The sequence below is a fragment of the Lagopus muta genome, chromosome 1 (genome assembly GCF_023343835.1).
Source record: "Lagopus muta isolate bLagMut1 chromosome 1, bLagMut1 primary, whole genome shotgun sequence".
Taxonomy (NCBI): Eukaryota; Metazoa; Chordata; class Aves; order Galliformes; family Phasianidae; genus Lagopus; species Lagopus muta.
This window is the reverse complement of record NC_064433.1, coordinates 152,844,404-152,864,063: the sequence shown is the minus strand read 5'-3', so window position 1 is coordinate 152,864,063 and position 19,660 is coordinate 152,844,404. Positions and strand designations below refer to the sequence as shown.

At 43.2% G+C, this 19,660-nt stretch overlaps 2 protein-coding genes across 3 annotated transcripts in view; one reads left to right on the top strand and one right to left on the bottom strand.

Annotated features, from left to right (window-relative positions):
• Nucleotides 1-19,660, top strand: part of ACOD1 (aconitate decarboxylase 1) — a 37,286-nt gene that overhangs the window by 6,635 nt on the left and 10,991 nt on the right. For both annotated transcript variants that reach the window (XM_048967668.1, XM_048967679.1), the window contains exon 2: nucleotides 509-700. The gene's annotated coding sequence lies outside the window, so the exon portion shown is untranslated. The remainder of the gene's footprint in view (nucleotides 1-508; nucleotides 701-19,660) is intronic.
• LOC125703363 (feather keratin 1-like) lies at nucleotides 695-13,436 on the bottom strand. Its single transcript, XM_048967739.1, has 2 exons — nucleotides 13,239-13,436; nucleotides 695-1,559 (listed from the first exon to the last, which is right to left on the bottom strand). The coding sequence occupies exons 1-2, from the start codon at nucleotides 13,335-13,337 to the stop codon at nucleotides 1,242-1,244; spliced, it is 417 nt and encodes a 138-aa protein (XP_048823696.1). The 5' UTR covers nucleotides 13,338-13,436; the 3' UTR covers nucleotides 695-1,241.

Genomic DNA, 19,660 nt, shown 5'->3' with positions numbered 1-19,660 from the left:
ACAAAGTAATGAAAAACAGCTGTTTCTTGCCTGTAAATTAAAAATGCAGTTCATTTAGAAGTAGGACTGACAAAGCTGTCTTCCTTCTCGGGGAACTTCATGTATTTTGCTCTGTAGTTGGAGACGCTAAAATAGGATGCAGTTACTGTGTCTAGGAAATTCTGAATGTGCTTTCCTTAGAGGAATTATCACTCTGCTTTGTAGGGATTTGTTGTAAGATATTATCTATCTACAGTATCTGTGATTTTCAGTCATGTAAGTAAGTTTAATTAACACCTTACTGCTAAAAATTAACATATTGATAGAGCAAGTGTCAGATGGTTAGGACATTTCAGAAATATATGGAATGAAAAATCAGTGTTCGGATATAATGAAGTTTTAAATAAGCAAGTATCTAAATTCTCAAGCAAATCACATACACTTAATTCCAGCAGTTTGCAGGCTCTTTAAGCCTTTGAGGAATACAGGAATTTGATTTTTAAGAAGCTCTCCTCTCTTTGTATTCTAGAATCATGGAATATCTTGAGTTGGAAGAGACTCAAAAAGACCATCAAGTCCTACTCCTGTATCCAGCTTATCAAATTATCCTGTCTTATCAAATGAAAAACAATATCCAGCATCACTCACTGCTGACATGCCCATTAGAGGAACGTCCTGAACACTGATAAGACCTGGACAATACCACACAAAGTTTACAAAGGTGAACTTTATGGTGCTATGCAACATTTTGACTCCAAGTCAAAATATTTTTCCCTGAATGACTCTGCTATGAATCTCAACAGGAAAGAACACAAGGATACTGAGATTACAATGCAGCATAAATTTTATTGAATCTAAAGAAGGAGTCAAAGCAGTGCATAGTTTAAAGCTGCTACAAAAGCAGCTGGTAAACAGATTGGCAATCAGCTGGCAAACTTTGCCACAGTAGGATGCATGTCTTCCTCCCTCACGTGGTGAGAGGAAGAAGTAGGGCCCTCTCAGCTTGCTTCAGGATGAACCCATGGCAGAGGACAGCACTAGACAACAAAAACTTGTGATGATGAGAAGAAAGCAGAAGAAGACGTCTGCTGGCTGTGTTTCCAGACAGCACAGGCTGGCACCCTGGCTTCCTCTCTCTGCTTTGCAGGAGGACAGGAGGGTGCTCAGCCCATCTGGAAACTTTGGCCAGCAGCTACATCCTCAGTCTGGTGCCTGGCTTCAAGCATCACTGGGATGATTTCAGAGGATGTCCACCCCAGTCTTTAGCAGGGCAGGCACCTCCTGCTAGAGAACCGGCCACCCAGGCCAGAGAAGCCAAAGCCCCCAGAAGAGATAGGCACTCCCTCCTGGCTAAGGATGCTGCCAACAGCAGCAGAAGTGCTGGATCCCACAGCAGTGTTCTGGGGGAAGGAGCTGAGGATGGGACCAGGCAGGGTCACCACCACAGGAGAGGGCTGGATCACCACACGGGAGTCCTGGCACTGCCGCACACAGGGTTCGTTGCAGCTGTTGGCCAGCGGGGTCGGGCCACAGGGACGGCACAGATCGAAGCAGGACATGGCTGTGGGATGGAGGTGTACCTAGGAGAAAGGGCAGGCAAAGCACATCTCACAATTCACCACAGTTCACAGTTCACCAACAGAGGAGGTGCAGGCTGGGGAGCAGGGAGAGGCCCCTGCAGTGACAGCCCAAGGTCTTTTTCCACCTCCTCTGACTCTGGCAAGCAGAACAGAGCTGGTGGGAGCACCACCGAGGAGTAAGACTCACACCAAGGTTAGAACAGAGTCAAAGACTCAGTGGAGGTCAGAAGAGAAAGAGGAGAAACAGAGAAAGAGGACAGTGATGAGAAGAGCACTGCTGCTTACCTTGTTCACCAAGAAGGAGAAGGCAAGAGAAGTGGATAAGGGAGCGTGGTGTTGGACAGGCTTTTATACTGCTCAGAACTGCCCATAGGCCCAGAGGCACCCTTTGCACATACATTATTTGTAACAACAAGCTCATCTTGCATGCAAAACACCACAATTAAAGAAATTTGTGTCTTTTTTTTTTTTGTTCCCTGCAATGCTCCCTTTTCATTTCTGTGTATAGGACATGCCCAGTCTGCCACTAAGTCTCCTTTCAAGTGACAGGATTAGAAGCCAAAACATTTCCTGGAGACATGACACGTCAGTATGAGCAGATGATGCAGCCAGTGATGAGCACTGTGTCACCTCAGGAGGGAACAGCAGCCTCCTACCCTCAGGGGCTTTGCTTCAGCACTTGTCTTTAGGGTTGGGACAGGTCCCCTCCTAACCCTGAAGCTTCACCTGTATTTCCACATGGGAGGGACGGTGTCATCAATCATTTTCCCTAACGCTATAATAAAATCTTAGATTATAGAATGACTTAGTTTGGAAGGCACCTTTAAAGATCATCTAGTTCAACTCCCTGCCATGAGCTGGGACATACTGCAGCAGATCTGGTTATTCATAAGCCATCTAACCTTACTTTGAATATACTCAATGCTGGGGCATCCACAACTTCTCTGCACAACCTGTTCTAGTGTCTAATAAAGGAATCTTCTTCACATCCCTTCTGCTTACGTGCAAACTGTTGGCAAAATAAAGATCACTCTGACTTTTGAATACAAATCTGGGGGCTTGGGTAGTAAAACTCAGAAATTGTCTTTCCCATATCTGCCGTGAGACAACTGCCGAAGTATATGCTATACTTTTTTTCTGGCTTGAAAAGGGTTGCAGCCATTAAAGGTACCTGTTTGCTTTCACCTTATAATTTTTCATGTGTGTTGCACATATGTGCCTTTTGCCAGATTGCCATCCTGAAATAATTGAACACTTTCATTGTTATTGTTTATATTTTTTAATACAAAGTCTTGATTATGTGAGAACCAATTCTCTTAAATATAATCTTTTCAAATAAAATTAGGAAAAAAACCCAAACATCTATTCATCTCTGAGCAGTTAAATCACATAGAAAGAGGCTGGGATTGTAGAATGGATCTCAGTGAAGGGGAAGCTTATCTGAGAGGCAGAAGCATAAATCCTGCAGTCAAAGTGACAAAGAAGCTTCCAGAATAAGAAAACATCTCTTTGTAAGTCAAAACTCTCTGTGACTGGCAGTCCAAAAAGTAAAAAGAAAACACGTAAATTGCAAAGCATAAAGCTTATTATAGGGGAAAAGGAGAAAGGAAAAAATGAAATACAAAGAAGAAAAAGCAAAATAAATACAGAGGGGATGGATAGCAGTTCTTTCTGGATTTTATGAGCCTTGAACTGCATATTGTCAGTTTTCTAGAATTACAGTAGTTACACAGCCTTGTCTTTAATACTGTGTAGATCATAGATTAGATTATAACTGTGGTTATTCAGACCTGTTTTATATTGGAATGATTTTAAAGGGTAAAATATTCACCAGTTACCTATGCATGTCATCTCTCTTCTTGATCTCTCAATCTGTATCCTCAGGTCAAGGCTGATGTGGCTGTCCCCTCAATTTGCAATAAAAAAATGGTGATGTTCGGGTCATTGCCTTTTGACAACAGTAGATTTACTCATAAGTTGTGTTTTGTTTACTTTTTCCACATATTTGTTTTTACTGTACTCATGCATTTTTTTCCATCAGCCAAAGCAAATATATTTGTTTTTATTTGTTTTACTTTGCAATGGAAAAAAAAATGTTTCAGAAGCCATAGGAGGCGCTTACATACAGCCCTAAGTACTCTGTAAGTACTGGTGGACAGATTATGAACATTGCTAAGTATGCATCACACATCCAAAAGAGGGGTCAGGGCTGGAGGAGCAGAGGATTGGAGTGAGAATGGTCTTGTGTTGGCTATACAAAGGAAAAATACCAGTAACTGCATTTAGCCTTAATAACCATAACCCATAGGAGCTCTTCAGAAGTGAACTGGATGCATTCAAGTGATACCTTTAGTGTACAGGTTGGGAAGCTTCAAGGTAATTTCATATATACCTGCTATAGTAATGGATATGCTGTAAAACTGATTGGATAGCCACAGCCTATTTTTTTACTGCTTACTAGAATTGTTTTCTTTTGCATAACTTCCCTTTTTCCATCCACTGAGCATCATACGTCTGAGAGTCATGTCTGTATGCCAAAACACTCTTCTGCTTCTCTCTCATTCGATAAGCTGCACTGTGTGCTTATTATAAGCTAAACTGTTTGAATTTGCACCAGAAGCGGGAGGGAGTACATGACCAACCACTTCAGTCAGTCAACATTTTTCTGCTGTTCTGAAGAGTTTCCAGGCATTAAAAAAAGAATGACAGAAGGTAGTGGTAGAGCAGGGCTCAGGTTCATGCGCTTGAATGACTTACAATCACAGACCCTATAAAGAACAGATGAATGGGCTTACAGAGCAGCATTAACACACATTGAGTAGATAAGCCATAGGCAGCTTGACTTGCCAAGCAAGGATGATCCTGATTCAAAGCATTGGAAGAGAAAGTACGAACAAGCTGTAATGCCACACTGCGTATCAAGTGTTCTGACTAATGGGAAAAGCTGTTTTCTTTAGAATCTAGCACAAAGAAGAGTTGTTCTAAAATTCAGAAAGAAAATTCTTCCTGGTGGAATCCATGTGCAAATATAAACACGAAAGCTGACATTTTGGCCCCCTTCAACTCAGAGGCAAAATTTCCTGAGGTTTCAGTCCTGATTTGCCCCTCAGGAATCCTAGACCCTGGAGATAAGAGGAAGAGTGTGAGGAATGGAAAGCTTCTCTAGGGTTCAGGAAGAGATTATCAGATTGCATCTAGCCAAAATCAACATGCAAATCCATGGGCCTCAGTGGGATGCACCCATGAATGTGGAGGGAACTGGCAGAGGGGATTGCTGAACCACTCTCTATCATCTTTAAAAGGGTCTTGGTGAATGGGAGAGATGCTTGAAGACTGAAGGATAGCACAGGAAGTTCCATAAGAATGTGCAGAAGAACTTCTTTATGATAAAGGTGACAGAGCACTGGAACAGGTTGAACAAAAAGGTTGTGGAGTCTCCTTTTACGGAGAGAATTCAAGACCTGTCTGGACACCTACCTGTATGACCTACTGTAGGGCACCTGCTTTAGCAGTGGGGTTGGACTCAATGATCACTTGAGGTCCCTTCCATCAGTTGCAATTATGTGATTCTGCGATTTCACCTGCAGTGGCTGACCACATGCATACTATGGATGCCTTTGCATGTACATTTATTTATTTCATCACAGCATTTCTGAGGTGAAGGTGTGAAAAATCAATTTTCTCAACAGTATGTTGGCTTTCCTTCAGATTGTACTTGTGCATCGTCAGATAAAATCACCATCACTTTTGTGCTTCCTGAAAACTTTCACAACTAACTCATTAAAACTCTAGTGAAATTTTCTAATTGTGTCTCATGTAAAAGCTCCAGGACCACCAGGTTTTGTTCATAAAACCCCTTGCATAGTGTCTCCAGCACTAACTTTACAGCAATCATAGAACTGCCCTTCACTAGCCCTACCTGTAGTGACCAGGTTAATACTGATGAACTGTGTCTCTTGCTAGCCTTATCTGCCGTCTCATTCGTCACTATTAGTTTATGCCAGTGGCATACTGTTGTAGACCTATGAATATTGCAATGGTTTCTATTATCACCTTGAAACATTAACTCTGTGGGCACATTTCTAATGTTCATCAAGGACAAGATTTCCAAGATTCCAGCTATTATCAGTCTGCCATTGCCCAATAATACCTGTAATTAAGGACAGCATTGTTAATGTAAAGCCCTAATCTGGTGAGATGCTGATTGCCTACATTTTCACTAAATTGCTAATGAAACTCCTTCAGTTGAACCAGCCAAAGATAACAGCATCAAAGGATGTGATTAAGCTGTGAAACAAGTGGCAAGATGGCTTGTTTATTTTTTCGAAACTGTGACAGCACATTAATTACAGCTTACTTCATTCCCTTCTGTTTTGCAAAGTTGACAGTTGCCTTTATTGCTTTTAATTATTAATTTTCATTTTTTAATTAATTTGCAGTAAATGCACTATCGTGGGATTATGCCAACTTTAACTACCCATACTGTGGTTCCCCTGATGGAAGTGAGGCCCGTGCCCTAGGGAGCAGCAGGTGGCAGTGCTGTCTCTGCTCACGGCTTTCGGGCGCTGCAGTGCCGCGGGTGAAGGAAGCCATTTCGTGAGTCGTGCGTTGTTCAAGCAGAGTCGCTTTTGTTTACAGGCAGTGCCAGCTCATCAGGGTGCTGGGAAATTACCCTCCAGATTCTGAATAGCATCATTATCTGTGTGAAATTCCTCCAGCATTTGTAGCAAGGAGTGTGACTCTTGATTTCTTAAAGTTTTAACCCAAGATTTATCTGCCTGATGAACTGTGTGTACTTCCTGATGCTACTGGCAGCCTTCTCTGAGAGGAGAAATCACCATCTGTTTCTAGAGCTTAAAAAAATGTTATCACCGTTATGCAAGTAAAAACTTGTTCTGGAAATTGTTCCAGAATCACTTGGTTAATTAGCAGTCACCTTTATTTCATCTCTTCTCTCAGCAGTCCATACAGCAGCAGCGTTGTGAACAAGAACAAAAATTCTGAATGCAGTAAACGCCTCACCAAGTGACTAGAAGGCTGCCAGGAAGGCAGCAGGCTGCATGCTTGCCTTACCTTACCTTCCCCAGCCCCACAAGCTCTGCTTGCAGCCTGTGGCTTTGAGGCCAACTGATAGTGGCTACCTCTGCTTACATTTTGAAGGCCAGTTGTCTTGCAGAGAGAGCAGAAAGTGCTTCAACACAACACCAAAGCAAGAGGAAAATTAAGCAGTGTAGATAATCATGGGTTCAAATCCAGAGCTCCCCCTCTCTTACCCTTTTCTATTTTGCTACCAGCAAATTGTGAGATGGAGGAGGAAGGGAGTAGGGGCATGAAGACAGTAGCTACCTTAGCTTGTTCTAGAACTATGGGGAAAGGATCCAGTTTATTGCAAACATGTGGTGGAAGGGAGCGACCAAGTCTCTATGATGATTGTGGTGAGGTTCATCAATCAAGCAGATGTTTTTTTTTTTCTTCTGATTTTTGGGCCATACTTTAAATAACTGAAACAAACGTAAATGCAGTAAAAACAAGAAGTGTCTGAGTAGCCTGGGCTGTAACTCTGTTATCCTCAGGAGCCTTGCATAAAGGGCCCCCATTGAAGTAGGCTTCTGGAGCTCAAGGAAACTGAAATTGAAGGCCAATCTAGAAACTGGGAGAATAAGTAAAATATTTTTGTCTTTGAAAGGGTGAGATGTGAATCATTGAGGTCAACTGTTCCAAGACCAGCTAAACCTATATGCCTACACAGTCACCAAGGCATTTGTATAATCTTATTATTTAAATATGCATTTGATTTTGTCTTTAGTTTGGACTCCTTAAGTAGGACATCTGAGCTCCTGATGGGTATTACATTTGACACTGTGTCACCAAAATAAAGAACATCCCTGGCCTTTTAAAATTACACTCTGAGAAGGCACAACTGTAAATGAGAAACATTTGGCATTTACCTGTAAGACTAATTTTAAATTTTATTCATGTAAGTAAGGTACCTGGTGAGCTGTATTTTTCAGAAATTTGGACGTGAAGTGGTATTTTGGTAAATCAGCTGAGGAAGTTGTTCCGCTGGTAAGGGCAGGCAGAAGTGCAGAAAGGAAATAGAAAGCTGTAGTGTCAGCGTCAAAACAGAGGGTAGAGTGCTGGTGCGTAGTCCTGCTTTGGACACACAGAGAAGATGGAATGTTCATCTTCTTTGTCCAACAGTGCGGAAAGAGAAAGGGTCAGCACAGATCAGTGTTAATTGAATAACAAGGAATTAATTAACACCCTCCACATCCCTCTGCACATAGACTTAGAGGAGTTGCAGACCCTTGCCCAGGGTTTTCTGTTGGCATTTTGTTCATTCCTATGCTATGTATCAGGCTTCCTCATCTTTCCCATGGAATTAGCCATATATCTCGTCAGTCAGGCAGTCACAACCATGTATCACTGCTGAATCAGAATCACAATCACTTTAACGTGTGACTGACAGTAGAATCTCAGAGCAAAAAGAAGCCTGAAGCCCAACAGGGAGAAACAGATGAGGGTCCCTCATCAGGTGGAGGAACTGATTATTCTGTGATGTATATGCAAACTGCAGCATCCTCACACACAAACAGAAAGAATATGCTAATATTAAGGGGCAGAATGAGGGCCAAGGGAAAAAATAAATGATGGTACATGTCACAAGAGGTTGTCAGCACAGCCTTCTGCTGAATTAGTTCACAGAGGCAGCGAAGTCTTTTGAAGTTTCCTTTCCCTCTCTAATCAGTCCCATTAGAACAAGTAGATCTGAGCTTCAAAGGTAGCGGGGCTTGTCAAAGAAGAAATCTGCCCGCTCCTCAAACCAAGAATGGCAGGTTTGTGTCCCAGGGTGGGATCTGCCACATGGGGCCATGGCATCAACATGGTGGGCGTGATTGTACAGCAAGTGCTGCACTCAAATCTCTTTGAAGGGCTTATGCATGCTCCCTAATTATTGATCCTCTCCACTTGACAGGACTTTCAAAAAAGGTGCTCAGTGGAGCATACTTCTTAGCTTGATCCCTCACCTGTAAAGTCTACATGAATCCACAGATCTGTTGCATTTGAACTGTTTTCTCTAGTTCTTTAGCTGAATATATATAAATTAAAGTAACTGGAATATTTTCATATTAAAAGCCTGTACAATTTTGTTATTTTTGTTAGATTGTTCCTACAAACCTTTTCCCAGAACTTCAGTGCGTTAAGGATATAGGTGAGATATAATGTTTAGTTTGTTCATCTCATTAGATAGCATTATTAATAATGACATTTATTTCTCTGAGGAAACCAGGTCAGGTAAATTTCAGTATTTTTGCAAACCCAATTCATTGACTTTGCAACCTATAATTTCTAAAAATTTGCCAAAAGAAAAAAGCCAGAAAAAAAGCCTGAATACAGCATGTTCCTTCACTTCATTTTTAACACCAGTTTTATACTTCTGTAATTTGAAAATGAATATCACTTATATGGGGACTGATGCTCTTCAACATCTTCGTCAATGACATAGATGATGGCATCGAGTGCACCCTCAGCAAATTTGCGGATGACACCAAGTTGAGCAGTGCGGTCAACACACTGGAAGGAAAAGAAGCCATCCAAAGGGACCTGGACAGGCTGGGGAAGTGGGGAAGGTCAACTGTGTTAGGGCTGCATTAAAAAAGGGGTGGCCAGCAGGGAGCGGGAGGTGATTGTCCCTCTCTCTTGTGAGTCTTGTGAGGCCCCATCTGGAATACTGTATCCTGCTCCAGTACAGGAAGGATGTGGAGCTCTTGGAGCAGGTCCAGAGGAGGGCCACTACGATCATCAGAGGGCTGGAGCACCTCTCCTATGAAGAAAGGTTGAGGGAACTGTGCTTATTTAGCTTGGAGAAGAGAAGGCTCTGGGGGAAACCTCACTGTGGCCTTCCAGTACTTGATGGGAGGGGAACAGGAGGGGGAACGACTGTTTACATGGGTGGGTAGTAGTGGGACAAGGGGGAATGCTTTTAAACTGACAGTGGAGGTTTAGGTTATATATTAGAAGGAGGTTCTTTACACAGAAGGTGGTGACCCACTGGAGTAAGTTGCCCAGAGAGGGTGTGGATGCCCCATCCCTGGAGGCATTCAAGGCCAGGCTGGATGTGGCTCTGGGCAGCCTGATCTAGTGGTTGGCAACCCTGCACGTAGCTGGGGGGTTGAAACTAGATGATCACTGTGGTCCTTTTCAATCCAGCGCATTCTGTGCTTCAATGATTCAACAAAAATATCTATTCATTACACTTTTCTTTTGATATATTAATGAATTTGTGTATCTCTGTACGACTTTCCCAGGTCATGACTCTACTTTCAGTATTTGTAACTGAATTTCCATCATGCTTGAGCAACTATTTGTGAGTGTTGCAATCCTTTTGCTGTCACAGTCATAAGTTTGAGAATCATCTCTAAGTATGACTTACTCTCATGGCCTTATTTTCATGGAATATTTAGAGACTAGCTATGCTAATCCAGGAGGATTTTCAGAATACGAAGCACATCATGAGTAGTGCTTGTAGACATGCTCACAGATGTTCCTCTAGTCTTCAAGAAAATATTGGTCAAATACCAGCAGTAGAATCAAAGAAAATCCCAAGTTGGAAGGGGCCCATAAGGATCATCGAGTCCAGTTCCTGGCTACACCAAAAAATAAGACTGAGATCATTGTCCAGATGCTTCTTGAGCTCTGACAGCTCAGTGCTCTGATCACTGCCCTGGGGGGCCTGTTCCTGACCACCCTCAAAGAAGAACCTTTTCCCAATTTCCAACCTGATATCAGGTTAGAAGCTGACCTTGTTCTTGTTAAAGCTATTACTTCAAGTATCATGACATTCAGTTAAAGGTCAGTCCAGGCAGAATGGGTGAACTCTATAAATCTTGAAGTCAGAAAAATGAAAGGATAGAATGAATCTCAAGAGGTCAGCTTCCAAACCACCTCTTCACAAAGGCAAGACAAGAAATCTTGGACTAATTCTGGCAGACATCAGCATCGTTGATTACAATGAAGGGAATTCAACGCTATTCTTATGTTTGCTATTTTAATGTTTGAGAACTCAATATGCTTCATGTTTTAAAACTTTTTTTTTTTTTTCTCCACAACAAACAAGAATTTATTAAGGTTAGGAAGACTTGTGATTGCTCATAGGCTCCTCTTCTTGGTTTTCCATGCCTAATTTGTGAGTGTCATTACTGTGACTTTGCCTACATGTATAATAATTGTGTTTACAAGATAAATGGATAAAAACAAATGTGTCATCCTGTGCAATGCGTTTTCTACTTAAGGAAGGTCCTTCTGATCTCCACCCTCCTCTGTGTAGTCACTGCTCGTGTGCCCTTTTCATCATGTTTAATTTTAATTTAGGGCATTCCACCAGAAGCTCAGTCAAGTATTTCTCGAGCTGGAGAGCATCATTTCCTGTAGGAGCCCCTGCCATGTGCAGACACAGAGCTAAACTGAGAACAGTTAAGTGACAGATTCACATTTCGGTCTTCAATGTAACATAAACTCAGAGTTAAAGGCTTCATGCACACATTCCTTTAGCGATCCGTAGGAATGAGATGTTAAGATTTGCAGTATTATGTCTTTTCGATAATTGTAAATAATTTATACTTTCCAGGATGAGTTCACTCTTGATTTATATTTATATAGTTCTCTCAATACTATCCAGAGTCTTGAAGATTTTTTTTTACTTTTAAAGCTGTCACCATCTGAAGTCATATAGTCAATTGAGAAACCTTTACTGTGTTTATATTATCATTGTAAAAATGAAGCAAATGTGAAGCCTGAGGATATAGAAACAGTAAAGTTAATAAGGGTTCCAAGTACATCTGTGTTTTTGGGTTTTTTTAATCTCACTGCTTGTTTGAACAGTTTTGAGGTTGGAGTCTGTGCTAATGTGTCTGCTGTGGATGAAATCCACAGCAAAGAAGGCTGCACCTAGTGATTCCTTCCTCATGGTGTAGCTGACCTCATGTGCAGACTGCTTAACCTGTGAGTTACTCTGTCCTGTTCAGGAATCTGTCTGGGATGAACCGCCTTGCTCCAGTCCTCCAAGAGAAACCAGTGTACTTTAGCCCACAGCCCTGACACATTCTTGCACTGTTCCTTGGCAGAACACTGGTGCCTTGCTGTTGCAGTGCTAATAGAGCAGGTTGCAGAGCAGTCTTTTCATCTCTGTGGGATCCTTTTCTGGCAACTTACAGGGGGGACAAGCTGCAGCCCACAGATCTGCTCTAATGAGCATGATGAAGCAGTTTGCTGCAGGGAGGTCAGCTGTTTCAACAAGTCATACTGGGTAAAAACCTTGTGCTACCCAGATGAAGTCAACACTCACTGAAGCAGCCAGCTGGAAGAGGCACAGTAAAGGTCAAAAATACCTGTTCTGAAGGAAAGAACTGCTGCACTTTCCCATCCTTCCTGTGCACTGTGTTATGAGAGGCCTCTCAGAGTTCAAGAGCAGCACAGACTTGTGAGCAGAATCTGGGTTCATTGCCCATCAGGCTCAGAGATTATGTGGATAATGGGTCCTTCATGCCTGGTCTTTCAGAGCATGGTAATTGGTAATGTCCTGACACCAACGAAGGAGCCATACTTATCTTTATATACTGTCAACCTGTTTGTGAGAATACAGCAAATTTTTGAAGCCCATCTTTCCAAGTCCTTACAGAGATTTCTTGAGGTCTGGACATATCTTTGGCGCAGCCCAGAAGCAAGTTTTCCAACTCCATTTCCACCTTCATTCCTACACCATTTTTTTTCCCCAAATGTTCCAGAAACTCCACTCCTCATCTGTCCTGTGAGAGTAGGAGTTAAGGGAAGATGGACATGCACCAGCAATGTGCCCTCACGGCCCAGAAAGCAAACCGTACATTGGGCTGCATGCAAAGCCCAGGTGGAGAGGTGATCCTGCCCATCTACTCTATGCTGTTGAAGCCTCCCTTGGAGGACTGTATCCAGATGTGGAATTCTCAGTAGAAGAGAGACATAGACCTGTTAGAGCAGATCTAGAGGAGGGCCACAAAAATGATCCCAGGGATGGAAAGCTTCTGTCCCTACAAGGACAGACTGAGCTGGGGCTGTTAAGCCTGGAGAAGGGAAGGCTCCAGGGAGAAATGAGAGCAGTCTTTCAGTATCTGAAAGGGGACAATAAGAGAGAAAGGGACAGACTCTTTGGCAGGGTCTGTGATGACAGGACAAGGGAAAATGGTTTCAAACTAAAAGAGCGGAGACTTAGACTGGATATAATGAGGAAGTTTTTTACAATAAAGCTAGTGAGGCAATGAAACAGGTTGCCCAGAGAGGTGGTGGATGCTGTCTCTGAAGACATTCAAGATTAGGCTGTACAGAGCTTTGAGCAGCCTGATGGAGCTGTGGGTGGCCCTATTTATTGCGGGAGAGTTGGACTAGATGACCTTTAAGAGTCCCTTCCTTCTCAGACAATTCTGTGATTCTATGAAATAATTTTACTTGGGATTTTTTGTTTGGCTTGGAGTTTTTCTTCTCGGCCACATCTCAAGATCATTCATTAACACAGTCAGTTCCCATGTTGCATCAAGCCCCCAGGAGGAGAAGCTCTCACAGCTTCTTCCTGCTTCTATAAGAAACAAATAACATTTCTCATGAGAAATGATGTCACTGACAGAATGAAGGAGGACAGAGGACAAATACCACAAAACTCATTTGTCCTGGGTCGCTGCACACACATCTGAGAAAGAGAGGCAGCTCCAGCCAAATCCGTCTCCAACAAGAGGGATCTGTTGCCACCATTGCCAAGCAGTTCCTTCTCCAGATGTGCCAGACTTCTGATCCAACCTCATATTTTGAGTTACTCTAGAGAAAGAAGCAAAACAAATGCCACCAGCATTAGCAGACAAAAAAAAAACATTTAACTCTGGCTGTGGGAGATATGTAGGGCAGCCAGCCACACCCATGTGCACAGTAACCACAAACTTCATGCAAACTGCAATGGGGGGTGTGGGCTTTGCCCTGGAATCTCAGAACCATAGAATCATAGAATCACAAGGTTGGAAAGGACCTACAAGATCATTTAGTCCAACCATCTTCCCACTACCATTGCTACCACAACCCACTAAACCATATCTCATAGCTCCTCATCCAGAAGCCTCTTGAAAACAGCCAGGGACGGTGACTTCACCACTCCCTGGGCAGGCCATTCCAGTGCCTGACCACCCTCTGAGAGAAAAAGTTCGTCCTTATGTCTTATCTAAATCTATTCTGGTACAACTTGTGGCCATTTCCTCGGGTCCTGTTTGTTGCCTGGGAGAAGAGGCTGAATCCCTCCTCATCACAACCTCCCTTCATGAAGTTGTAGAGTGCAATGAGGTCTCCCCTGAGCCTCCTCCAGAATGAAAAATCCCAGCACCCTCAGCCTCTCCCCATAAGACTTGTGCTCCAGACCCCTGACAGCTTCACTGCCCTTCTCTGGACACATTCCAGGGCCTCAATGTCTTTCTTGTAGTGAGGGGCCCAAAACTGAACAGAATACTCAAGGTGCAGCCTCACCAGTGCTGAGTACAGGGGGATGATCACCTCCCTGCTCCTGCTGGCCACACTATTTCTAATGCAGGCCAGGATGCCGTTGGCCCTCTTGGCCACCTGGGCACACTGTCAGCTCATGTTCAGCCGAGCATCAACCAACACCCCCAGGTCCCTTTCCTCTTCACAGTCATCCAGCCACTCATCCCCAAGCCTGTAGCGCTGCATGGGGTTGTTGTGGCCAAAGTGCAGAACCCAGCACTTGGCCTCGTTCAACCTCATCCCATTCACCTCAGCCCAGCGATCCAGCTTATCCAGATCCCTCTGAAGGGCCTCCCTACCCAAGGTAGATCAAGGCCAACTCCCAACTTGGTGTCATCTGCAAACTTACTGAGGGTGCACTCAATCCCCTCATCTAGGTCATCAGTAAAGATATTAAACAAGATGGGCCCCAGTACTGACCCCTGGGGGACACCATTTCTACCAGGTTGCCAGCTGGACTTAACTCCATTAACCACTACCTGCTGGGCATGGCCCTCTAGCCAGTTCCTTACCCAAAGAAGGGTATACTTGTCCAGGCCATGGGCAGCCAGTTTCCCTAGAAGAATACTGTGAGACACTGTGTCAAAAGCTTTGCTGAAGTCTAGATAGACTACATCAGCAGCCTTTCCCTCATCTACCAGGCTGGTCACCCAATTGTAGAACGAGGTTGCTCAAGCACGATCTGCCTTTCATGAACCTGTGCTGGCTGGGCCTGATCCCCTGGATGCCATACACATGCCCTGTGATCTCACCCAAGATTGTTTGCACCATAACTTTCCCTGGTACCGAGGTCAGGCTGACATGCCTGTAGTTCCCCAGATTCTCTTTAATGGCTTTTCTTGTAGCTGGGAGTCGCATCAGCAAGCCTCCAATCCTCTAGGAACTTTCCAGACAACCAGGAGCACTGGTAGATGGTGGAGAGCGGCTCGGCAATCATTGAAACGGCTCCCCAGTATCCTGGGGTGGAGCCTGTCCAGTCCCATGGACTTGTGACAGTCCAGATGGAGGAGAAGCTCTCTAACTGTCTCCACCTGAATCACCTGGGGCGTATTCTGTGTACCATCCCAGACTTGCAGATCAGGGCATGAAATGCCCTGAGGATAACTGATCTGCCTATTAAAGGCAGATGTAAAGAAGGATTGAGGATCTCAGCCTTCTCCTTATCCTCAGTGGTCACATTCCTTGCTGCATCAAGGAAAGGATGGAAATTCTCCTTGCTTCTTTTCTTATCATTGATAAATTTATAAAAGGATTTCTGATTATCTTGTACTGCCAATCTGAGTTCAGGTTGGGCTTTTGCCTTCCTAACTTCCTCCTTGCATGCCTTAGCAGCCTCCTTGTAATCTCCCAAGTAGCCTGTCCCTTCTTCTAGAGGACATAGACTCTTTTTCTTCCACAGTCTCAGTAGTAGTTCCCAGTTCATCCACACTGTTCTTCTTCCCCTACAGCTTGCTGTATGGCATTCAGGAACACTCTGTTCTTGTGCCTTTAAGATTTCCATCTTGAGGAGCATCCAGGCTTCCTGGAACTGTTAAGCCTTCAGGAGTAAATCCCAAGGGACCCCTGCAACAAGCATCCTGAACAGGACAAAATTTGCCCTCTGGAAGTTCAAGATTGTAGTTTTGCTAGTCACCCTTCTGACAACTCCAAAAATAGAGAATTTTACAATTTTGTGGTTGCTCTGCCCAAGACAGTCCCCAGCTTTCACATCTCCCACCAGTCGTTCTCTATTAGTGAAGAGCAGGTCTAGCAGGGCACCACCCCTGGTAGGCTCTCATACCAGCTGTGTAAGGAAGCTATCTTCCACACACTCTAGAAACCTCTTGGACTACTTCCTCTGTGTTGTGTTATATTTTCAACATATATTAGGGAAGTCAAAGTCTCCCATGAGAATGAGTGCTGGCAATCGCACAACTTACGTAAGCTGCTCATAGAATGCCTCATTCTTCTCTTCATCCTGATTAGGTGGTCTATAACAGAGCCTCACCAAGACGTTGCCCCCCCAATCCTTCCCCCTGATCCTCATCCATAGACACTCAACTTCATCATTTCCAATCCCAAGCTCTTCAACATCAAAACACTCTTTAATATAAAGGGCTGCAGCACCAGCCTTCCTTCCTTGTCTATCCCTTCTGAAGATCTGGTAACTATCCATCACAGCACTCCAGTCATGGAAGTGGTCCCACCATGTTTCAGTTACAGCAATGGACTGGGTACTAATTTTGGCTCTGCTGTAGATGCTCACCGGGCAAACTGGTTGCACCTCCATCAAAGAACTGAGACTGTTACCTCATACTCCAGTGCAACAGCTCCTTATAAAACACTGGGACTCTGGAGCAGTTTGCCTTTTAGATTAGGGAGGGCCTGTTGGGCAGAGGAGCATCTCCCATCTCAGCCAGGTATTAGAAACTCACACAAGTTCATCCTTCCCAAATAGCAGTGGTTTATTCAGCTTCTCAACAGCACAAGCAAAGTCAGTGTTGATGTAAAGCACATTTCCACTGTCTGGGAAAAAGTGACATTGGAGGAATCAGTGGAGCTTGGAGGATGGAAACGTGTAAGGGCTTGGGGTCTCTTTCTTCCCCTTCTGTAAGTTTTCTTTCCCTACCCCAAAACATTTTCTCTTCCACCATCCTAAGAGATGGAACCTTTTATTTCAATATAGTCACATCTCTTTTCTTTCCTCTGCTCCTTCACCCTCCCCCAAACAAGCATCCACTTTCCCTAACTGAGTTTGAGTACAGATATGCCTTCCAAATTTTCAGGGACTGTGGGAAAATATGGGCCTTGTTAGCACAGGAAGAAACAGTGCACTAACATGGCTATGTTGTACTTGGAAGGTGGAGAGTCCTATTGCTTACGGAAGTAGGATGAGACACCAGGAAGCAGGAGGGAAAACAACTTCACAGCATCAACCACCCTGTTCCTCTTAATGAGCCCTTCCTTTCTCAGCAGCAGCAGCCGCAGCAGAGGAATATGGAAGCAGAAGGCAGGGATGGGTAGATCAGGCTTAAAAAAACATCTATTAATTCACAGGCTACTTAGGCAGCAAGCTGCCCATTCAGAGTCACCACCCAAGGAAGCTGCCTGCTTTTCTTTTATCATAAAACTAAACAGCCTTGCATTGCCCTGTGTGCCATTAGTTGGATGGTATGACTCATGCCCCGCTGCAGTTGTGTTGGTATCTTAGGATGGACCACAACATTTCAGTATTGCTTCATTTGCAACTCAGTTGATAAGTTTCTCTTTTGATTTTTTTTCCTCAACGCTTAGTAAAATACCAAACCAAGCAACAGTTATAGTTATTTTCTTTGATTTTTAATGCTTCTTGCATCAGTCTTAATTTCCTATGCCAAAGATGACTTATGTGTGGGAAAAGTAGTGTTACAAATTCTAAAAAGCAGGATTCTTCAAATGTGTTTATGTAAAAAGGACCAATTAAAATCAAATTGTTAGCTTCTGTTTAAATGTTCAATTAAAAAGTGAAATAAATGCTTTATGTATTTACAACTCTTGTCTTCAAATATAAACTTCATTTTTTTTTTGCAGCTCTTTCTCCCTTTTAGATATGTGGATGTAATTACGCCAATTTTCTTTTTAGAGATGAATACGCAAGCACAGTTAGAACTTCCCCAGTATGTTTTGTGGTCTGAAACATGTAATACTTAATCTCACAACCAATAACCACCATGTCATATCTTATAATTGTGCCATAAATCACAGACTGTGTAATTTAAGCTGTTTTGCAATATTTTTAGGTTTTTGAAATCTACCAGTGGTGGAAAATGCATACTTTTTAACTGTGTATAAACATGGTTGAGGAAAAAAAGTCTTTGGTTACATTTTGTAGTGTCCCGAAAGAGACCACAAGATGCTGACAGACAGCAATGCAAGTGTAGATCCTGGGATACCTGAGCTGCCCCTGGGACCACAGTGAGAGCACACTGCCTGAGCAGATGATGCAGTCCAGCAAATAAATAAATAAATAAATAAAAGACACGTGACAGCCCTGCAGGATGAGCAACATATCTTGTTAGTGATTTGAGCCCTGTTCATGTAGCAACATGAACATGCAGCAACATGTGTTCAAATCTTTTCAGAGGGCCTATGTTTGTGAGAGACTAAGTGGATAGGAGTGGAGAGAGCAGTGAAAGCTGGAGGAGCAACTGCCAACACACACAGCATCTCCCAGTACCTGTTACAGGTGCTTCCACAGCTGCTGATAGATAAATGATTGACTCCCGTAAAACTGGGTGGATTTCTCACCCAAAGCCTGTTTCTGATTGCAGCAAGAGTGTTTTATCATTCATTCTGTTTTTGCTGTGAATACTTTAAGTGTTATTTTAGCCCCTCCTGTGCAGACAAAAGTTTTTTTATGGTGTCTGGGACACTTTCCTATGGGGTTCAAAATGCCTGAGCAATAACTGAAATGCAGATAAGGTCTTACATCTCGTAATTAATGCTTCCCCCTGGACTGCCACTGCAGGCTTCCTGATATGCTCTGAAATAATCAGGAATGCCTCTTTGCTGAGCTTCTTCCTATGTAGGATGCAGCAGTTTAGCACAGTGACTAAAGCCTCATTTGCACTACCAGAATTTTTAATTGAATTTGCCAAATCCCTCCATGTATTCACACTAATTTCTTCTTCACACTGGTTTCTTCTAACCAAAACCTGAATTTATGTTAGTCAGGTTGTATCACCTCCCTAAATGACACAAGTTTGTATTTTGGGTGCTCCTGTGTGGAGCCAGGGGTTGGACTTGATCCTTTGGATCCCTTCCAGCTTAGGATATTCTATGATTCTGTGATTGTGTGACATAACATTTACAGAGGGTGCACAGAAATTTCATGCATGTTCAATGTCTTCTCATGTAATTATACTTTAGGTCCCCTCACACTACTCCATAAATATTGTCAAACAGACTTGCCTCACCATTTGATACATTCTTTATCTTCAAGTAGGCTTTTGCTTACTAAAGAAGTGATTTGAGCCCTGTTCATGATCGATGCATCTTGAACAAGAACTTACATGGAATGGAACTGCTGTCTTTTTAGACATTTGCTTGTGTGCAAGCAAATCAACATATACAAACTTAAATGGACTGTGTGGCCTTTAGCAGTAACACCTCTAATTTAGGAAGGAGAGAACGATGTATGGTGGATCTGGTGCACTGACTTCTAGCAACCTTTACCAGAATATGGACAGGAACTTCCAAGATTTGCTGTGGGGAGACTGAAAAAAAAAAAAAAAAAAGCAGAAACAAGGATGTTGTAACTTGCTTGAGATTAATTGCAGTTGTCGCTAGTTGTGCAAGTATGCAAACAAGAGAAGTACTGTAGACTGGAAATTTCCAGAATTATATGTTTCCTGGTGCAGTCATTTCTCATTGCTTGTGCTGTGTGTTGTTGCTGTGCTGGCAGGCTGCCTGGAGCACTGCCTGTTGCTTCAGTGAGTGCAGGAAATAGGGCTGGGCAAAAGGAGGCCCAGAGAGCGTAATGATAGAGGGGCAGAATTACAGGATCCCAAAAGTTATTGCCGTCTCGCTCCAAT